At 42.3% G+C, this 18668-nt stretch overlaps 2 protein-coding genes across 2 annotated transcripts; both read left to right on the top strand.

Annotated features, from left to right (window-relative positions):
- The first annotated feature begins 839 nt into the window (after positions 1–839).
- Positions 840–8337, top strand: LOC115144746 (small ribosomal subunit protein uS15-like). Its single transcript, XM_029685790.2, has 6 exons — positions 840–932; positions 1423–1471; positions 2953–3031; positions 5660–5829; positions 7651–7751; positions 8266–8337. Exons 1-6 carry the CDS (start codon positions 910–912, stop codon positions 8297–8299), a joined length of 456 nt encoding a protein of 151 aa, XP_029541650.1. The 5' UTR covers positions 840–909; the 3' UTR covers positions 8300–8337.
- An 89-nt stretch (positions 8338–8426) lies between these two features.
- On the top strand, positions 8427–12038 carry LOC115144718 (protein phosphatase 1 regulatory subunit 15A-like). The gene is made up of 3 exons (XM_029685752.1): positions 8427–9065; positions 9426–10756; positions 11370–12038. Exons 1-3 carry the CDS (start codon positions 8882–8884, stop codon positions 11610–11612), a joined length of 1758 nt encoding a protein of 585 aa, XP_029541612.1. The 5' UTR covers positions 8427–8881; the 3' UTR covers positions 11613–12038.
- The last annotated feature ends 6630 nt before the right edge of the window (positions 12039–18668 follow it).

Raw genomic sequence — 18668 nt, 5'->3', positions numbered from 1 at the left:
TCAATCGCACGCTCCCTCGAGACATCTGTGGCATTTTGTTGTGTGACAAAACTGTGCATTTTAGAGTGGCCTTTTATTGTCCCCAGCACAAGGTGCACATGTGTAATACTCATGCTGTTTAATCAGCTTCTTGATATGCCACACCTGTCAGATGGATGCAATATCTTGGGAAAGGTGAAATGCTCAATAACAGGAATATAAAACAAATTTGTGCACAACATTTGAGAGAAGTAAGCTTTTTTTGGCTTATGGGAAATGTCTGGGATCTTTTATTTCAGCTCATGAAACATGTTGTTTATATTTTTGTTGAGTATAGATAGACAAGCATTCTTTCCATATTACAGCCCAAAAATAAAATTATACTACTCATCTGACCAAAAATAGGGTTGATTTGAGAGTGGATATACCTCCAGCTCCACCCCTCAGCTTTACAGCTAAACAAGTTGCGGTGCTGCGGTTCATTTAGCTGAGAAAGAAAAAAATGTAAAAGTTTTTTTTTAAATTATATATTTTTTTTTTACGTAAGACATCAATCACTACATGTATATTTTTATGAAAAAAAACATTAAATAGCATTAAAAGTTAAAAAAAAAAAAAAATTCAATCACAAGAATTTACTTTCAAAAGTTAAAGTTCCTAAAAGAAAAAAATGAAAAAGCCAGGGGTTACAGTTGTATAAACTTATGAAAGAGTTGTGAGAATACAGTGTTTTTTGTTGTCGTTATTGACAAAAATAAATATTTGAAATCTGTCCCTAAATGCAACATATTTTTACTTGGAAATCCAATATCTGTTATGAAATTCAGGATTGTGGCCATCTACTCAAGAACATCTGACGTCATTTCCCCCACACAGACACAAAGTCGTCCTTTCAGTCGGCTGGAAGTCCTCTCTTCCTCTACCGCCATTATGGGTCGCATGCATGCTCCAGGGTAAGCTTTATTTTCTACGTACTAAAGTGTCTAAATGACATGTATTTACAATTTATACAATGGGAATATATTGTGTACACATGACATCCACATTGAAACGTCGAAATTTCCCCAGTTCCAATTAATTGATTTGAACAAGCTACCCAGCAATAAGCTAGTTGCCGCTAGCTAATGTTAGTTAGCCAACAAACTTCACTGCTTTCATAATCATGTCGGATGTGAAGTCGACAAGCTAAAGGATCCACAACGCAATTTTTATCACTGGTTTATAAATGAGTTAGTCAGGCCTACGCCCTGGTTACATTTTTTTGTCGTATTGTCTAAAATAGAGCCATTGGTTAGTTAGTATTTGACAGATTTATCTATCTCGCTATTGCCACGTCAGTTGGTTCATTTATTTTGTAGCCAATGAATTGCACCGCACTCAACTTTTTTTGCAACTCTTTTTAGTCACAGTTTACTTATACATTTAATATAATTATTGTTGCAGAAAGGGCTTGTCCCAGTCGGCGTTGCCGTACAGGCGAAGTGTCCCCACTGTAAGTATAACGGTTCATCAGTATTGTTGGGTCAATATTGGTCTGCTGTTTACTATACCAGTGGATGTAGGCAACTAGTGTCTACTATCTACATAAGACGGGTAAGTAAGAAGGTGACTGGACACCTACCTGTTGCAGTCCAATTTAATCAGATTTGAACTTGGCGATACTTTCTGAATTCTCGCCATCTGATCTCTCTTCGATCTCTTCTCATATATCAAGGTGGGTGTATTCATTCGTGGCACACCGTAGCATAACGTTTTACAATGGAAACCGTTTACTCCAATTGCTTTGAAACATGACGTAAAAAGGTTTTAGTTCTGTTTCGTGGCAGTTAATTATTTTGAAGCAGGGCAGCAGAGCGATACCGATTAACCTCAACTACTGTTTAAGAACATAACGGAACTCAACCGCTTTTATGTCAAGTTGCAAAGTGTTTTCTGTGACAACGTTTAGCTATCGTGTGTCACAAATGAGTCCAACCCAAAGTACTGCTTGTCACAGTGCTACTTGGATTATGAGTCGTTACCTACTCCTCTTGATCAACGAGATGATATTTGGGAAAGACGATGGCAGTATGTTTTTTTGGGAGGGGCAGCAGGTAGTCTAGCGGTTAAGTGTTAGGCCAGAAACCGAAAGGTTGCTGGTTGGAATCTCTGACCCGACTAGGTGAAAGATCTGTCATTGTGCCCTTGAGCAAGCCACTTAACTCGAATTGCTTTTGTAAGTCACTCTGGATAAGCCCATCTGCTAAATTACTCAAATGTAATTTGTGCATGGTGCAACAACAAAAAAATTGACTGCCTGGTTATCATGGGCGGCTAGCCACAGGAGTTTAAGCCATTTTCCAAAACTAGAATGAAGTATCGACAAGTTAAGTTTGGTTGAAATGCTTCTGTATTTGGTGAGTATGTAGCCAATAGCAATATGTAACTGTGTGTGCGAACACCACATACCTGGTTAGTGTGGCTAGGTGTTACTGTTGTCATTTCCTGATCTGCTCGCTGGACACTGACTCCAAATGGATATGAAAAGGTTCCTCAGTCAGGGTATTCAATAGTCGCACATTGTTGCAAAATGCTTTAGAACAGTGCAACAAAAAGCGGCAAATAAAGTATAAAAAATATGCCTAGTTCTTTTTAAAAAACGCTGCATTCCAACTGTTAGCTAGGTAGCTAATGCTAAAGCAGCCTGCCCATTGTACTCCAAGACTCCTGCGGCAGCTTTTCATCCCAACAATATGCGTCACACTTTGGATTCCATTGGCCTGCATTAGCATTAGCTTGCAGATGGAAAGCTGTTTTTTATGAATAAACTAAATGTATTTTGCTACATTTGATTTCCCTCTGAGTTGACGCATAATCGGGAATAGCCTTTTCCGACTCAAGTCCTGGATTGAGGAACATTTTCATATCCGTTTTGAGTTTGGGTTGTGTGAGGTGATCATCGGGCCGTAATACTCTTATGGTCTTCTCTTCTAGTGGCTGAAGCTGGCCTCTGATGATGTCAAGGAACAGATCTTCAAGCTAGCCAAAAAGGGATTGACCCCCTCTCAGATTGGTAAGGTTAAGTACTCCACAGTGTAATAGGAATTAACACAAAAGTAGAGCTGTCATTGATTTTTGTATTGATATGATCAATCTGGTTTAATTCAAGGAGAACACCTCCAGCACAGAATTACATAACAAGTCTAACTGGGCTCTTGGAGACAGGTGCTTTATATTCTAATTAGATTGTACAAAATGTTCTCTAAACATTTCCGTTCAAGTCATTTAGCAGACGCTCTTATCCAGAGCAACTTACAGTAAGAACACTGGAAATCATGCATACAGAAAGGGGAAATGTATAAATATGCTAAGCATTGTGTTAATCACTCATAAAGCTGCAGTATGTAACTTTTTGGGGGACATGACCAAATTCATATAGAAATGAGTTTCAGATCTGTCATTGAAAGCAAGTCTTAAGAAGCAGTAGATTGGTTCCAAGTGCGCAATTTCTATTCGGCGTCCTTTGGTTTTGTACATTGGCTTCAAACAGCTGAAAATACAATATTTTTCGTAATGGAAAATATATTTCACAGCGATTTCGATGGTACAATGATTCTCAACACTATTCTTGCTTATTTTGTCACAAACTGAAATTAGGCAAACTATTAGAATTTTAGCAACCAGGAAATGGAGGAGTGATTTCTGCATAGTGGGTCTTTAACTGAATATCAGCTGGGCTGGTTATCTGTAGAGAATTGTCATATTAACTCAGCTTTGTCGGTTCTATAGAGTTATTATCTATATACTCAGCCCCCAGGTACTATTATTATTTTACTTATATTAGAGATGTCTACCAATACAGCACCAGAGACTCTTAATATATTCAAGAGTATCTAAAACCTTTTTATATACCGGTGCTGTTGAGTGGAACAAATGATCACATCAACTCAAAGCCCATGTTGACCATAACATAGTTACAAATATAGAAATATATTTATATTTTAACCTGCATTTAACTAGGCACGTCAGTTAAGAACAAATTCTTATTTACAATGACGGCCTAGCCCGGGCGACGCTGGGCCAACGTGCGCCGCGCTATGGGACTCATTAAAAGAAAAACGGTCTAATCCAGTTCTGGGACCACACTGGTAATACGTCAGACTTTTTTGTGATATCCCTGTCATGTTTTTATTTTTTTACTAGCAAATACACTGAACAAAAATATATAAACGCAACGACTTACAATTCATATTACAGTCAATTTAAATAAATTCATTAGGCCCTTTATGGATTTCACATAACTGGGAATATACAGATCTGCATCTGTTGGTCACAGATGCCTGGATCAGAACCAGTCTCCTTCACATAGTTGATCGGGATGTTGATTCTGGCCTGTGGAATGCTGTAGCACTCCTCTTCAATGGCTGTACAAAGTTGCTGGATATTGGCGGGAACTACAACATGCCATCGTACATGTCGATCCAGGGCATCCCACACATGCTCAATGTGTGACATGTCAGGTGAGTATGCAGGAATGGGACATTTTCAACTTCCAGGAATTGTGTACAGATCCTTGTGACATGAGGCCATGTATTATCATGCTGAACTGAAGTGGTGGCGGGGGATGAATGGCACGACAATGGGCCTCAGGATCTCATCACGATGTCGCTGCATTCAAATTGCCGTCGATAAAATACAATTATGTTCGTTGTCCATAGCTTATGCTTGCCCATACCATAACCCCACCACCACCATGGGGCACTCTGTTCAATCATTGACATCTGCAAACCACTCGCCCACATGACTCCATACACGCAGTCTGCCATCTTCCTGGTACAGTTGAAACCGGGATTCGTCCATGAAGAGCACACTTCTCCCGCATGCCAGTGGCCATCGAAGGTGATCATTTGTCCACTGAAGTCTGTTACGATGCCAAACTGCAGTCAGTGTGGATGACGAGCACACAGATAAGCTTCCTTGAGTCCGTTCCTGACGATTTGTAACTAAATTATTCAGTTGTGCAAAGCCACAATTTCATTAGCTGTCTGGGTGGCTGGTCTCATGATCCCACAAGTGAAGAAGCTGGATGTGAAGGTCTTTAGCTGGCATGGTTACACGTAGTCTCCGGTTTGATGTACTGCATAGTTCTCTAAAATTATGTTAGAGGCAGCTTGTGGTAGATAATTTATTATTCAATTCTCTGGCAGCAGCTCTGCAGTCAGCTTGCCAATTGCACACTACCTCAAAACTTGAGACATCTGTGGCATTGTGTTGTGTTAACTGCACATTTTAGTGGCATTTTATTGTCCCCAGCACAAGGTGCACCTGTAATGATCATGCTGTTTAATCAGCTTCTTGATATGCCAAACATTTTATGTGTATTTAAAAAAAAAAATAATAATAATAATGGCATCTCATGAAACATGCATGTTGCGTTTTATATTTTTGTTCAATATAAAATCTATCAATACTAAGTATTCATGTTAGTAACAGCAAAAATGTTCCTCTAGCAGACAGTCCATGAATGAGAGCGATTAATATCTATTTGTTGTTAAGCTGGATTTTGGCTAGCTCCGGTGCCTGTCCGTTTCTTCATAGGCAGACGCCATTGTTATGCCAGACAGGCATCCAGCCTTGATATAGGTCGTTTCTCTTGACTGTCCAGTTGACTCTGACCTTTCCTTCCTCCCCCTCTGTCCAGGTGTCATTCTAAGGGACTCCCACGGTGTGGCCCAGGTGCGCTTTGTCACCGGCAACAAGATTTTGAGGATCCTCAAGACCAAGGGCCTGGCCCCAGACCTCCCAGAGGACCTGTATCACCTCATCAAGAAGGCTGTGGCTGTCAGGAAGCATCTGGAGAGGAACAGAAAGGTGAGCAGGCTCACATAACATTTTAAAAAGTGTCCTTCCTTGTAGGCTAATGGCTGATCTTAATATGGCTTGATTTCACAGTAAGGTCTACACTTGTTGTATTTGATGGGTGAAATCTAGTCATGACCGATCAGTTTTTACTACAAGGGTTTGGAGGTTTGTTTTTACTTATGCTGCATTGTATTCAGATAGCTGTCCCTTCAAGTCACTCCATCGATCTGATAGAAGTGAACGTTATGGGGTAGAAACTACTAGACGGCGCTCTTTCCTACATCTATGGAAGAGAAAAGGGACACATTTTTGGGAATGAGCTACACGACATGTATCCAGATGTCAAGCAGGTTTTTGAAAGAACCAGAGTTCATTACACACACAAACATAGCATACATTTTGAAATGAAACGGGTACTACTGAAGCTTGTCCAACAAGAATGCCCAATTTTCACTTTCTGTTCCAAATGATTTCCCCCATTTCGAGTCTAATAAACAATACCCAGGTTACTGTAATGTATTTTATACATTATTATTTATCTGAATCAAATATTGTGTGCTGCATTAAGCTAGCTACTCTAACATCCGATAGTCGACGTGACCCCCATCTCACAATCGGCAAAGTAGGCCAACCGATGTAAACATGTTCTTCTGTCACAAGATACTTTTGTTCGTGTAGTGTATGTGGACACTTGCTTGTCAAATATCTAATTCCAAAATCATGAGCATTAATATGAAGTTGGTCACTAGAACATTCTGCCCTAGATATTGGGACGTCGCTGCGGTTGGTTGGGCACTGATGTTGGTCGATTGGGCGTTCCAATTCATCCCAAAGGTGTTTGATGGGGTTGAGGTCAGGGCTCTGTGCAGGCCAGTCAAGTTTGTTCCACACCAATCTCGACAAACCATTTCTGTATGGAACTCGCTTTGTGCACAGGGGCATTGTCATGCTGATACAGGAAAGGGCCTTCCCTGAAATGTTGCCACAAAGTTAGAAGCAAAGAATAATCTAGAATGTCATTGTGTGCTGTAGCGTTAAGATTTCCCCAGACCATTATTCCTCCTCCACCAAACTTTACAGTTGGCACTATACATTTGAGCAGGTAGGGTTCTCCTGGCATCCTCCAAACCCAGATTCATCCATCAAACTTCCAGATGGTGACGCGTGATTCATCACTCCAGGCAACGCTTTTCCACTGCTCCAGTGTCCAATGGCGGCGAGCTTTACACCACTTCAGCCAACTCTTGGCATTGCGCATGATCGTAGGCTTGTGTGCGGCTGCTCAACCATGGAAACCCATTATACAAAGCTCCCGATGAACCGTTATTGTGCTGATGTTGATTCCAGAGGCAGTTTGGAACTTGTTAGTGAGTGTTGCAACTGAGGACAGACAGATTTTTGTGAGCTTACAGTCGACCGGGTAGCTCGAACAGGGCAAAAATGTAATGAACTAACTTGTTGGAAAGGTGGTATCCTATGATGGTGCCACGTTGAAAGTCACTGAGCTCTCCAGTAAGGCCAATTTACTGCCAATGTTTGTCTGTGGAGATTGCATGGCTGTGTGCTTAATTTTATACACCTGTCAGCAACGGTTGTGGCTGAATCCACTAATATGAAAGGGTGTCCACATACTTTTGTGTGTGTGTTTCTAGATATATATAGATATATAGTATGTTGATTACAGCCTATTTTGAGCCATATCATGGACTGCACACTCCCTTCTTGGCTGGGTGTTTTTGTACTGCATGTGGGGAGGAGTTATGTTCACACTCTTCAAGAATCGATTGTCAAGATTGTTGTTGCTAATATCTGTACCGGTGTTCTTTGCAGGACAAGGATGCCAAGTTCCGCCTGATTCTCACCGAGAGCAGGATCCACAGGCTGGCCCGTTACTATAAGACCAGGAGAGTAGTTGCTCCCAACTGGAAGTAGTATGTACCCAAAACCTCTGTCAGGGAAATGTTTTACCCCTGATAAATCACATTATATTACGGTATCAAGCCACTGTCTATGCCATTCATCCTGCACAATTCACAGTCCTGCTCTGTAAGAGATGAGAGATATTTTGTGCCAGAGGAACTTTGGAGGTCAATTAGCAGAGTGGCTGCACTGTGTCAACTCTTCCTGTCACCTTCACAGTATTGTATAAACACTCCAACCAATGGTTTAGTTCCTGGGATTTCCAGTACTCTATTCATTTGATTCACATAGGCTTATTCAGACTGATCTGGGGTCAGATATAAATGATTAGAAAGTGAGTAATTATTTAGCATTTTAAAGTAAAGCCTTGAAATGAAAGTGTGGTTTCCTGGATTAATGTTGGGTATTAAAATGCAAAGCAGTTATGTATTTTCCTCATGGTTGTTTTGTGTTAAACTTTTGGTTTATAAAAGTAGACTTGTGTTTTCCTATTTCTAATCACTTCCATCTGTTTCTGTTCTACAGTGAGTCGTCAACCGCTTCTGCTCTGGTGGCATAATCATCACGTTTTGGAGAAATAAAGAATTTGGATTCAAATATTAATTTGTCTTTATTTGAAGAGGAAATGTTTGAGAATAGTTTGTTTGGCTTTATGAAGCCCACCATTGAATAACACTTCGTCATGAAATGGATAGTGAAAGCTGTCTTTGTTATTGTGCTGTTTTCAATTTAAATTCACACTGACCGAAAGGGGTAAACGGGAATTTACGGGCACTTTCAGTGCGTCACTAAAACGGAGGCAGTGTCTACAATTGGGTACTTGGGTATAACTGACACTTACTTGGTCCAATCGCATGTTTTTACGACACGACTCGTTTGTCCAATCACATCATGTTATGACGACACGACTTGTTTATAGTAGGGCAGTGTCGCAATCATTTGACATTCACTCTACTAGCTACAACAAGAACGACTGGAAATATGGCGCCACTAATCAACATTTGAGATTTTATATAGGTGGAAAGAAATACATTCTGGTGAAAATGAAGCCTTTTCGTATTGTACGACAACTGACGACGGAGAATAATCTATTTGTTTTGGACGAGGAATATCAGAATACGTGAGGATAATTCCTAGGATCATGGACATCGCTCAAGAAAAAATGGCATCAAGTGTTGATTTTAGGAAGGGTTCTCATCGAACTGCGATGGAGAGGTTTGGCGACGGGGGTATGGCGCTTCTACCGTGGACCAAGCACGTACTGACCGTACTGTGGGAACAACTACGGGTGTTGGTCCATGTCATTTACTACATCTTCTTGGCAGGTAATTTGATGCAACAGAAACCTCAGTGTTTATTTTGTATGTGTGGTAAATGTGGCCCTTGTCAGACTGCTAACTTGTGTTTTGTTACAGTACAACAGGCGACAGTAACAGACTCAGTTTCTAAACCCTGCTGTACTATCTTTGGTAACAATATATCGGTGGCTTACGTTTTAGAACACGGACAGAATGTACTAGTGACGTTACAAAGTATCAAATGCCGGATTTGGAACTACTGTTGCCATAATATTGTCATTTTTGTTAATTGTTAAATCCATAGTCTGGTTTAATCAGGAAAAAAAGAGGGCAATTTTTTGTGAATTTATTGTGAGCCTAATCTTTTTGTTTTGTTCTTTTTAACAGTTTTCCAAATGTTCAGATTTGAAGTTCACCTGAGAATCACGGATGAAACTGGTCAACACGTCCAGCACATGACCACGGCATCAAATCCAGCCGACTCCTTCCTCTTCTCCTCATTGTTTGACAGTGAAGAAAGTGTCATGCTTGCTGGCTCTAACCCCCTATCGAATTTCTGTGGGGACGTGGGTGATTCTTTCTCTGGGAATCCCCACGCAGGGTCCCTTCTGTCCAGCCTACGGGCTGAGGAGCTGTGCTGCGGATTGGTGGACGACTTTGTGTCCTGCGCCACAATGGATAGCGAAGATGGACTTTGCCTTGGACTCCACCCCAGCTGGAAACTGGGCTTTCCAGGTGACTGGAAGCTGTTTATGAGCAGCACTGACAGCAGCTCCAGCTCGGATGAAATGTGTTGCAAGAACAAGGAGAAAGTGTTTGGCTTCAAACCCAAACATGACACCACTGAAGATGATATGGATCTTAACTGGGGAAAGGAGGCTGACAGAAACATGGGTGAGTTTGACAGTGAGGACAGTAAAGCACTTTGGGAGTCCTTGTCCATCTCCAGCGACCCCTACAACCCTCTATCTTTCTCCGCCTGCATTTCAAGCTGCTCCAATATGGGGGAAAGAAAAAATGAAGATTGTGTTGGGAGCCGCCTCGAATGTAACTTATCCAGCAGGCCCGGCGAAGAACTTCAAGAGACCTGCGGTGGCGTGAACTTCTGGAGCAGCCGTTCAGATAGTGAAAGCAGCTGGGGCAGTTCTGAAGGTTCGTGCGCAGACCTGGACAAAGAGGAGAGTGAGAGGCTCTGGGAGCTCTTCACCAGCCCCACCGACCCATATAACCCCCTGTGCTTCACGGCATCTGTAGTCAGCTCAGTCCCTCAAACAGACAAAACACTTACACACTTCCAGGAGGCTGAAGGGGCCTCAGTCATGACCTCATGTTCTTCTGACACAGAGAGGGAGAGTGTGGGCCATTCCTCTTCTGAGGATGATGAGGAGCAACGTCTATGGATGTCCCTCTCCCAAAACGACGACCTTGACCACCCTCTGAACTTCCGTGCCTGCTTCCAGATATCCCCGAAAACCACAGAACCACCTGCCTTCAGCACTAAAGACCCACTTACTCCACATAGCTGCCCCACAGAGACCCCACTCGGCCAGGCTAAGCAGAGGGGGACCAAAAACCCCCAAACAACCAGGCCCACAAAGCCTTGTCTACCCAAGAGACCGCGGAAGCAGCATTGCCACCCAGCTACTACGCTGGTGCCCTGGAGGAGACCTGAAGCTAAAGTAACACAGGAAGACAAGGACATCCATCCTCTAAAAAAGGTTATTATAGTTCTGTGTTCTACATCCCTCAGTCTATAGTCCTAGTTCTAGCGTTACCACCTTAAACATGATGTACCACTATCACATCCTCCATATAAACATACACAACTAAACATGGGCTATTTATAGCTCAAACTTGACATATTCGCTAAACGATGAACACACAAGAAATCCAGTTCACACTACTTGAATATTAGGAACTGAATGTTAGAATGGTAGAACCACCAATTTACTCAGAAAAACTTGGTATTAACAACCAATGTATGTGATTTACAAATAGGTCATGTCACTTATAGTATTGTTTATGGTGAGGTCAGTCAATATGACACTTCTGCCTCATAAGCACTCACCCAAGCCCTTGTTTATGGTTGGTTAGCAACAACAGAGGTTGTCATGACTAACCCTGTCATGTGACACGAGTCAGCAGAGAGTTCATTTCCAGTTAATTGGTGTTGTGAGAGTCTGACACTCCAGTCAAATGCTCTTTTTAACACAACTGGATTATAATATTTAAATGGAACTAAAACTGCCCATTCTGTTATATTCTTAACTACAATCATGTGTGATTGAAGAAGATCTTATCTGACTCTGACACCTGTTTTGTTTGTTTTAGGTGCGTTTCTCACCACTTGTTCAGGTCCACGTGATGCGTACTTGGCCCTTCGCTAGGCATGTGTCTCGCAAAGGACCCTGGGAGGAGCTAGCCCGAGACCGAGGCCGGTTCCGAAGGAGGATCCAGGAAGCAGAGCAGACCATTGACTACTGCTTCAGTCAGTCTCACAGAGAGAAGATCTGGGCCAATCTGCTTAGCATTTCAACATCAGCCACACCTCTGGTCCAAGAGCTCCGAACATAAATGTTTTTCCATCATTTTCTATTAGACATTTGACTGGTTGCAATGCAACACATGTTTTTAGGTCCATTAGAACAAAGGTGGTCCTAGGCCAATAGGATTTGGCATCAAATGTTACCCACACTGTACCTCAAAACACTCAAGTGACTGTTGCACTGATTTTATATTTATTATAGTTTTTAATCTTGTATGTAATGTACTTTCTGTATGCCTTACTCATTGATCCAGCTATGTCATTTATTCATGCCCTATGGAGCTTGTTTTTATTGTGAATGTTTTAAGTGTTTGAATTGTATCAGTTTTGAAATGTTCATCATAATCCAGGTATGTGGTGTATTTAGAACTCTAATTATTGTTGTTATTATTATTAGCAGATGGTATTTGTGGTCATACCGTAGTTAATAAATAAAACCTTGTTTCACACCATAATCATAATGGACTGTCTATATTCATCTTAACACATTCTGAATGTTCCTAAGCAGGTTATAGGAAGGATTCACCCACTTTGAATGCTATATAGATTCTGTGCATCTCTGAGCAGTGTAACGTTCAAAAGACTGAATCTTGACTTTAACACGATTAGGACTTTGGAAAAGACACAACTAAGTGACTGATTTTACATGTCAGTTACGTGAAGAATCAGGATATGTTCTTTTGGTGTGGTAATTTTACTGGAAAGCTGTTGTAGTACCAGCACTGGGACTAGACTTGGATTCAAGTCATGTTTTTTGATGACTCGTGACTCGACCAGCGGTGACTTCGTTGTCAGTCTCTCTCCCTTGCATATTTCAACATTCTAGCTATAACGGCTAAACGTTAGATACACAGCAAATTTTCCAGTGTTTTAAAGTAAATGATTGGTTTGTGTAAAGCATTATTTGCGTATTTCCCAGAGGACCTTGCCACAAGTAAGTTGTATTTACCCCACCAGTTACATTCATTCACACATTTTCAGTCCTGTGCCCTTCAAGTGAGATCCTAAGCAAATATGTTATTCAAATTAAATTCTTAAACGCAATGCAAGTAAAATTGCCTTATTTGAGAGCCTAGTTTTGCCTTTATACAGTGGCCTGAAACTGATGGTTTTCAGGCATACAAATTCCATTATGATGGCTTACAAAATGTGTAATTCCTATTGGAATCCAGCCCGAGTGGGGATATCCAATATGTTTTTTTATTCACCAGCAGCCTGGATTCAGGACGACTGTGACTGCCGGGTTGGGAAGCAGTGACTGCCGGGTCGGGAAGCAGTGACTGCCAGGTTGAGAAGCAGTGACTGCCGGGTTGGGAAGCGGTGACTGCCGGGTTGGGAAGCGGTGACTGCCGGGTTGAGAAGCGGTGACTGCCGGGTTGAGAAGCGGTGACTGCCGGGTTGAGAAGCGGTGACTGCCGGGTTGAGAAGCGGTGACTGCCGGGTTGAGAAGCAGTGACTGCCGGGTTGAGAAGCGGTGACTGCTGGGTTGAGAAGCAGTGACTGCCGGGTTGAGAAGCGGTGACTGCCGGGTTGAGAAGCAGTGATGGATTGTTCGCGAACGAATAAGACTTTGAGGGGCTCTTTTTGGTGAACGTTGGGAATCGCATCGGTAAAAGAGCCGTTCATTCGGATCCCTGATTTCCATACGGCTACTATTGCTTTTTGAGTTTCAAACAACCATTATCTGCAAAAAAGTTACAAATGAATTATCTGAAGATTGTGAATCCCCACTGCAGAAACGGTAACTAGAGGGGAGAGCGCTTCATTCTGGTCCACGCTTATTTTTGCAGTACATTAATCATTTGACAATGTAAAAATGTATTTGATCGTGCATGTCATGATCTGACAATTGTAGCTTACTTTTTGGGCATTACATTAGAGCTTTTCAATGTTGTCATGGATCTTGTCATAGAATTACGAGTTAGATCCTATTACTGTTTTATGTGTTCTAGGTGGTTAATGATGAGCTGAGTCAAATGATGCAACTCATCCAAAATACTTTTAAAATGCACATCACTAAACTTTTGGGAAGAATGTTAGACTACCTAAACCATCTAAACTGGTACAACCATTTCAATAATGGGTGCAGTAAATCCAAGTAACAGATTTGATTTGTTTAGAAAAATGTATGTTATTTATATTTGAGTTGTACAAGATTAATTAATCAAACAATGTAAATTCAAAAACATAGATATTGAAACAAACATCTCTTAAAAATCTACCTACAATAGAGCATGCTGGGAAATATGTTGATGGTAGTGGTTTTGGTTCAACTCTGGTTATTAACACATTTTACATTACATTTAAGTCATTTAGCAGACGTTCTTATCCAGAGCGACTTACAAATTGGTGCATTCACCTTATGACATCCAGTGGAACAGTAGTGCATCTAAATCTTTTAAGGGGGGGGGTGAGAGGGATTACTTTATCCTATCCTAGTTATTCCTTAAAGAGGTGGGGTTTCAGGTGTCTCCGGAAGGTGGTGATTGACTCCGCTGTCCTGGCGTCGTGAGGGAGTTTGTTCCACCATTGGGGGGCCAGAGCAGCGAACCGTTTTGACTGGGCTGAGCGGGAACTGTACTTCCTCAGTGGTAGGGAGGCGAGCAGGCCAGAGGTGGATGAACGCAGTGCCCTTGTTTGGGTGTAGGGCCTGATCAGAGCCTGGAGGTACTGAGGTGCCGTTCCCCTCACAGCTCCGTAGGCAAGCACCATGGTCTTGTAGCCAACAATGGGGTTAATTTACCACTGTGTTAATTTAACACCTGAATCAACACTAGAAATGTAACACTGAAAATCAACACTAGGTAACACTGGCCAATTTGCTGTGTAGCTACAATATTAGGAGTATATACTTTGACTCTCTTGTGTGGGGTCAACCAAACCTATATGTCTGTCATTGTATTACACAGAAGTCACTTCATGTCAATAACTTCAATGACTAATGATATGGACTTTGGGTTGGATTCAATCTGTATCGCTGAAGTTCAGCGTTAAAGCGTGATTGAAATTTAAAGGCAACGTTCCTCTGTTAGCGGAGACTGCATTCACGGTAAACGCTGCATATGTTGGCTCAATCAGAAATTACTTTTACATTTCGATCATGCAATCTATAACGCTTCAGCGATACAGATTGAGTCCAGCCCTTTGTCACATTTAGATTCAATGCCTTTTGTCGGCACAGCCATGACATGTAAAACCATTAGGCTTTCTGTCTCCGCCTTAGCATTGTGAAGTGCTTACAAAGCAGGCACTGTGTGGTCACCTGGGGTGTGTTCAGTGGAGTGAAAGTTCACAACGCTGGAGATAAAAATGTCATTTATAGAACTCGCATGAGTCAGTGACAGAGAAACATGTCAGTTTTAACCTACACCATACCAGCATGTCTGTATTTTCCTGAATAACTCACTGTACTCCCTTAAAAATTCTCCACAATTCACATCATAAACCTAGTCACCTATCTACACTATGTGATCAAAAGTATGTGGACACACGCTTGTCGAACATCTCATTCCAAAATCATGGGCATTAATATGGAGTTGGTCCCCCCTTTTCTGCTATAACAGCCTCCACTCTTCTGGGAAGGCTTTCCACACGATGTTGGAACATTGCTGCGGGGACTTGCTTCCATTCAGCCTCGAGCATTAGTGAGGTCGGACACTGATGTTTGGCAATTAGGCCTGGCTCGCAATCGGCATTCCAATTCATCCCAAAGGTGTTCGATAGGGTTGAGCTCAGGGCTCTGTGCAGGCCAGTCAAGTTTGTTCCACACCAATCTCGACAAACCATTTCTGTATGGACCTGGCTTTGTGCACTGAGGCATTGTCATGCTGAAACAGGAAAGGGCCTTCCCCAAACTGTTGCCACAAAGTTAGAAGCACAGAATAATCTAGAATGTCATTGTGTGCTGTAGCGTTAAGATTTCCGTTCACTGAAACTAAGGGGCCTAGCCTGAACCATGAAAAACTGCCCCAGAACATTATTCCTCCTCCACCAAACTTTACAGTTGGCACTATGCATTCGGGCAGGTAGCGTTCTCCTGGCATCCGCCAAACACAGATTTGTCCGTTGGACTGCCAGATGGTCAAGTGTGATTCATCACTCCAGAGAACGCATTTCCACTGTTGGCTAGCTTTACACCACTTCAGCCCACGCTTGGCAATGCGCATGGTGATCTTAGTGTTGTGTACGGCTGCTCAGGTCCCAACGAACAGTAATTGTGCTGACGTTGCTTCCAGAGGCAGTTGGAACTCCGTAGTGAGTGTAGCAACCGAGGACATACGGTTTTTACGCGCTACCCACTTCAGCACTCGGTGGTCCTGTTCTCTGAGCTTTTGTGGCCTACCACTTCGCAGCTGAGCCGTTTTTGTTCCTAGACATTTCCACATCACAATAACAGCACAGTTGACCGGGGCAGCTCTAGCAGGGTAGAACTGACTTGTTGGAAAGGTGGCATCCTATGACGGTGCCACATTGAAAGTCACTGATCTCTTCAGTAAGACCATTCTACTGCCGATGTTTGTCTATGGAGATTGCATGGCTTCTGTGTTCGATTTTATGCACGTGTCAGCAACAGCTGGGCTGAAATAGCCAAATCCACTAAATTGAAGATTTGTCCACATACTTTTGTATATTTAGTGTATTTTCACCTATCCCTCTCATTCACACCTTTATTCACTTTGTTTTATTTACACACATTTCCCCCTCCTGCCCAACCTTCGAGACGGCATCCATGCTCAGAGAGACTGTACTGCAAGCATTGTGTAAGACAAGAGTTAAAAACAAAAGTATGATGAAATTACTTCCCTGGAGAAGAAATCAATTAGCATGTCCCCTTGACACACACACTCACACTACATGAAGCCACCAGCAGGATGGTGTAAAGGTGTGCAATTGCTGACATGACTTTGCAATGCTTCCCAGCAGGTGACTTATGTGACCGATGCTTCGGTGAAATGTTTTTCTGTTTTGATGTGTTGCACTCAGTCAGCACCACACCAAACCCAGTCGTACTGCCTAATGTATCCCCCGTTGCTCTTAGACGCAGTTCTGCTGAGAAGCTTATAAGGAGCTACAGATCCATCAGATTAGAGGATAGGCTTCCTTGTATGTCACTAATGAATGCTCAATTCTACTCTATCCTACCTTAAGTCAACTAGTCACTTAAATGAACCTTTTATCTACTGTTGCAGTGAGGTGTTGTTTTGGGTAGCAGATCGTGATGAAGATATGTAGTCTCCCGCTGTCCTTCTCATGTGAGTGATACTGAGGAAAAGAGAGAGTGATGCTGAGGAAAAGAGAGAGAGTGATGCTGAGTGAGAAACAACAAGAGTGGGAGAGAGAATGACAGAGAGGATAGATAATGACATTGTCCCTCTTTCATTCTCTCTCCCTCTCGTTGTTTCTCAATCAGCACCACTCTCTCTTTCCTCAGCATCTCTAGCTCTTTTCCTCAGCATATCTCTCTTTTCCTCAGCATCTCTCGCTCTTTTCCTCAGCATCTCTCTCTTTTCCTCAGCATCTCTCTCTTTTCCTCAGCATCTCTCGCTCTTTTCCTCAGCATCTCTCTCTTTTCCTCAGCATCTCTCGCTCTTTTCCTCAGCATCTCTCTCTTTTCCTCAGCATCTCTAGCTCTTTTCCTCAGCATCTCTCTCTTTTCCTCAGCATCTCTCGCTCTTTTCCTCAGCATCTCTCTCTTTTCCTCAGCATCTCTCGCTCTTTTCCTCAGCATCTCTCTCTTTTCCTCAGCATATCTCTCTTTTCCTCAGCATCTCTCGCTCTTTTCCTCAGCATCTCTCTCTTTTCCTCAGCATATCTCTCTTTTCCTCAGCATCTCTCTCTTTTCCTCAGCATCTCTCGCTCTTATCTTCCTACCTCCCATGCATCACTCTTTCAGGGTATCTGTAGCCATGGTGGTCTTTGACCCCTGTTTCTAGGCAACGGCAGGCAACGGCGGCGCATGGCGGAGTGGTGAAAGGATTGCAGGGGATTGCAGCATGTCTGCTGCTATTGCTTCTTGCGTGGTAGAGGCATCTCTGGGGTCCTAATTATCCTCCTACCTCCCATGCCTGACGCAACACAGCAGAAGCTATTGTGTCTGATACAGACAGATACACAGACAGAGGCATGGGCAGGTGAGCCTCATGGTGTTTTAATGTAATAAACATCCATGTATGTTGTTACAGGGTTATATGAGGTGTCTGTTTTAGCTCAGTGACTGACATGCACCTTTTCATTTTTTACAAAGATAATCATTGTTTTGATAAATTATGACGCAGTTATGAGCATATAGTTATGAACCATCATAATGTTTTACAATCATCTCATAGCGACACTCAATACCAGTCAGTTGACCTTTAGATACAGTACCAGTCAAAAGTTTGGACACTACTCATTCAAGATTTGTCTTAATCTGTACTATTTTCTACATTGTAGAATAATAGTGAAGACATCAAAACTATGAAATAACACACATGGAATCATGTAGTAACCAAAAAAGTGTTAAACAAATCAAAATATATTTAATATTTTAGATTCTTCGAAGTAGCCATGCCTTGATGACAGCTTTGCATTCTCTCAACTAGCTTCATGAGGAATGCTTTTCAAACAGTCTTGAAGGAGTTCTCACATATGCTGAGCACTTGTTGGCTGCTTTTCCTTCACTCTGCAGTCCAACTCATCCCAAACCCTCTCAATTGGCTGAAGTCGGGTGATTGTGGAGGCCAGGTCATCTGATGCAGCATCCCATCACTCTCCTTCTTGGTCAAATAGCCCTTACACAGCCTGGAGATGTGTTTTGTGTCATTGTCCTGTTGAAAAACAAATGATAGTCCCACTAAGCACAAGCCGTATCGCTGCAGAATCCTGTGGTAGCCATGCTGGTTAAGTGTGCCTTGAATTCAAAATAAATCACTGACTGTGTCACCATCAAAGCACCATCACACCTCCTCCTCCATGCTTCATGGTGGGAGCCACACATGCAGAGATCATCCGTTGACCTACTCTGCATGAACAGATGGCACGGCGGTTGGAAACCAAAAATCTAAAATTTAGACTCATTAGAGCAAGCAAGTCTCTTCTTATTGCTG

This window comes from Oncorhynchus nerka, linkage group LG17 (genome assembly GCF_034236695.1).
Source record: "Oncorhynchus nerka isolate Pitt River linkage group LG17, Oner_Uvic_2.0, whole genome shotgun sequence".
NCBI lineage: Eukaryota > Metazoa > Chordata > Actinopteri > Salmoniformes > Salmonidae > Oncorhynchus > Oncorhynchus nerka.
This window is presented reverse-complemented; position numbering and strand designations above follow the sequence as displayed.

Bases quoted from the DNA above. Each gene is read 5' to 3' on its own strand.
- LOC115144746 (XM_029685790.2), top strand. From the start codon at position 910: ATGGGTCGCATGCATGCTCCAGG. The intron at 933-1,422 runs GTAAGCTTTATT...TTATTGTTGCAG, and splicing joins GGTCGCATGCATGCTCCAGG to AAAGGGCTTGTCCCAGTCGG. The intron at 5,830-7,650 runs GTGAGCAGGCTC...TGTTCTTTGCAG, and splicing joins ATCTGGAGAGGAACAGAAAG to GACAAGGATGCCAAGTTCCG.
- LOC115144718 (XM_029685752.1), top strand. From the start codon at position 8,882: ATGGACATCGCTCAAGAAAAAATGGCATCAAGTGTTGATTTTAGGAAG. The intron at 9,066-9,425 runs GTAATTTGATGC...TCTTTTTAACAG, and splicing joins TTACTACATCTTCTTGGCAG to TTTTCCAAATGTTCAGATTT. The intron at 10,757-11,369 runs GTTATTATAGTT...TGTTTGTTTTAG, and splicing joins ACATCCATCCTCTAAAAAAG to GTGCGTTTCTCACCACTTGT.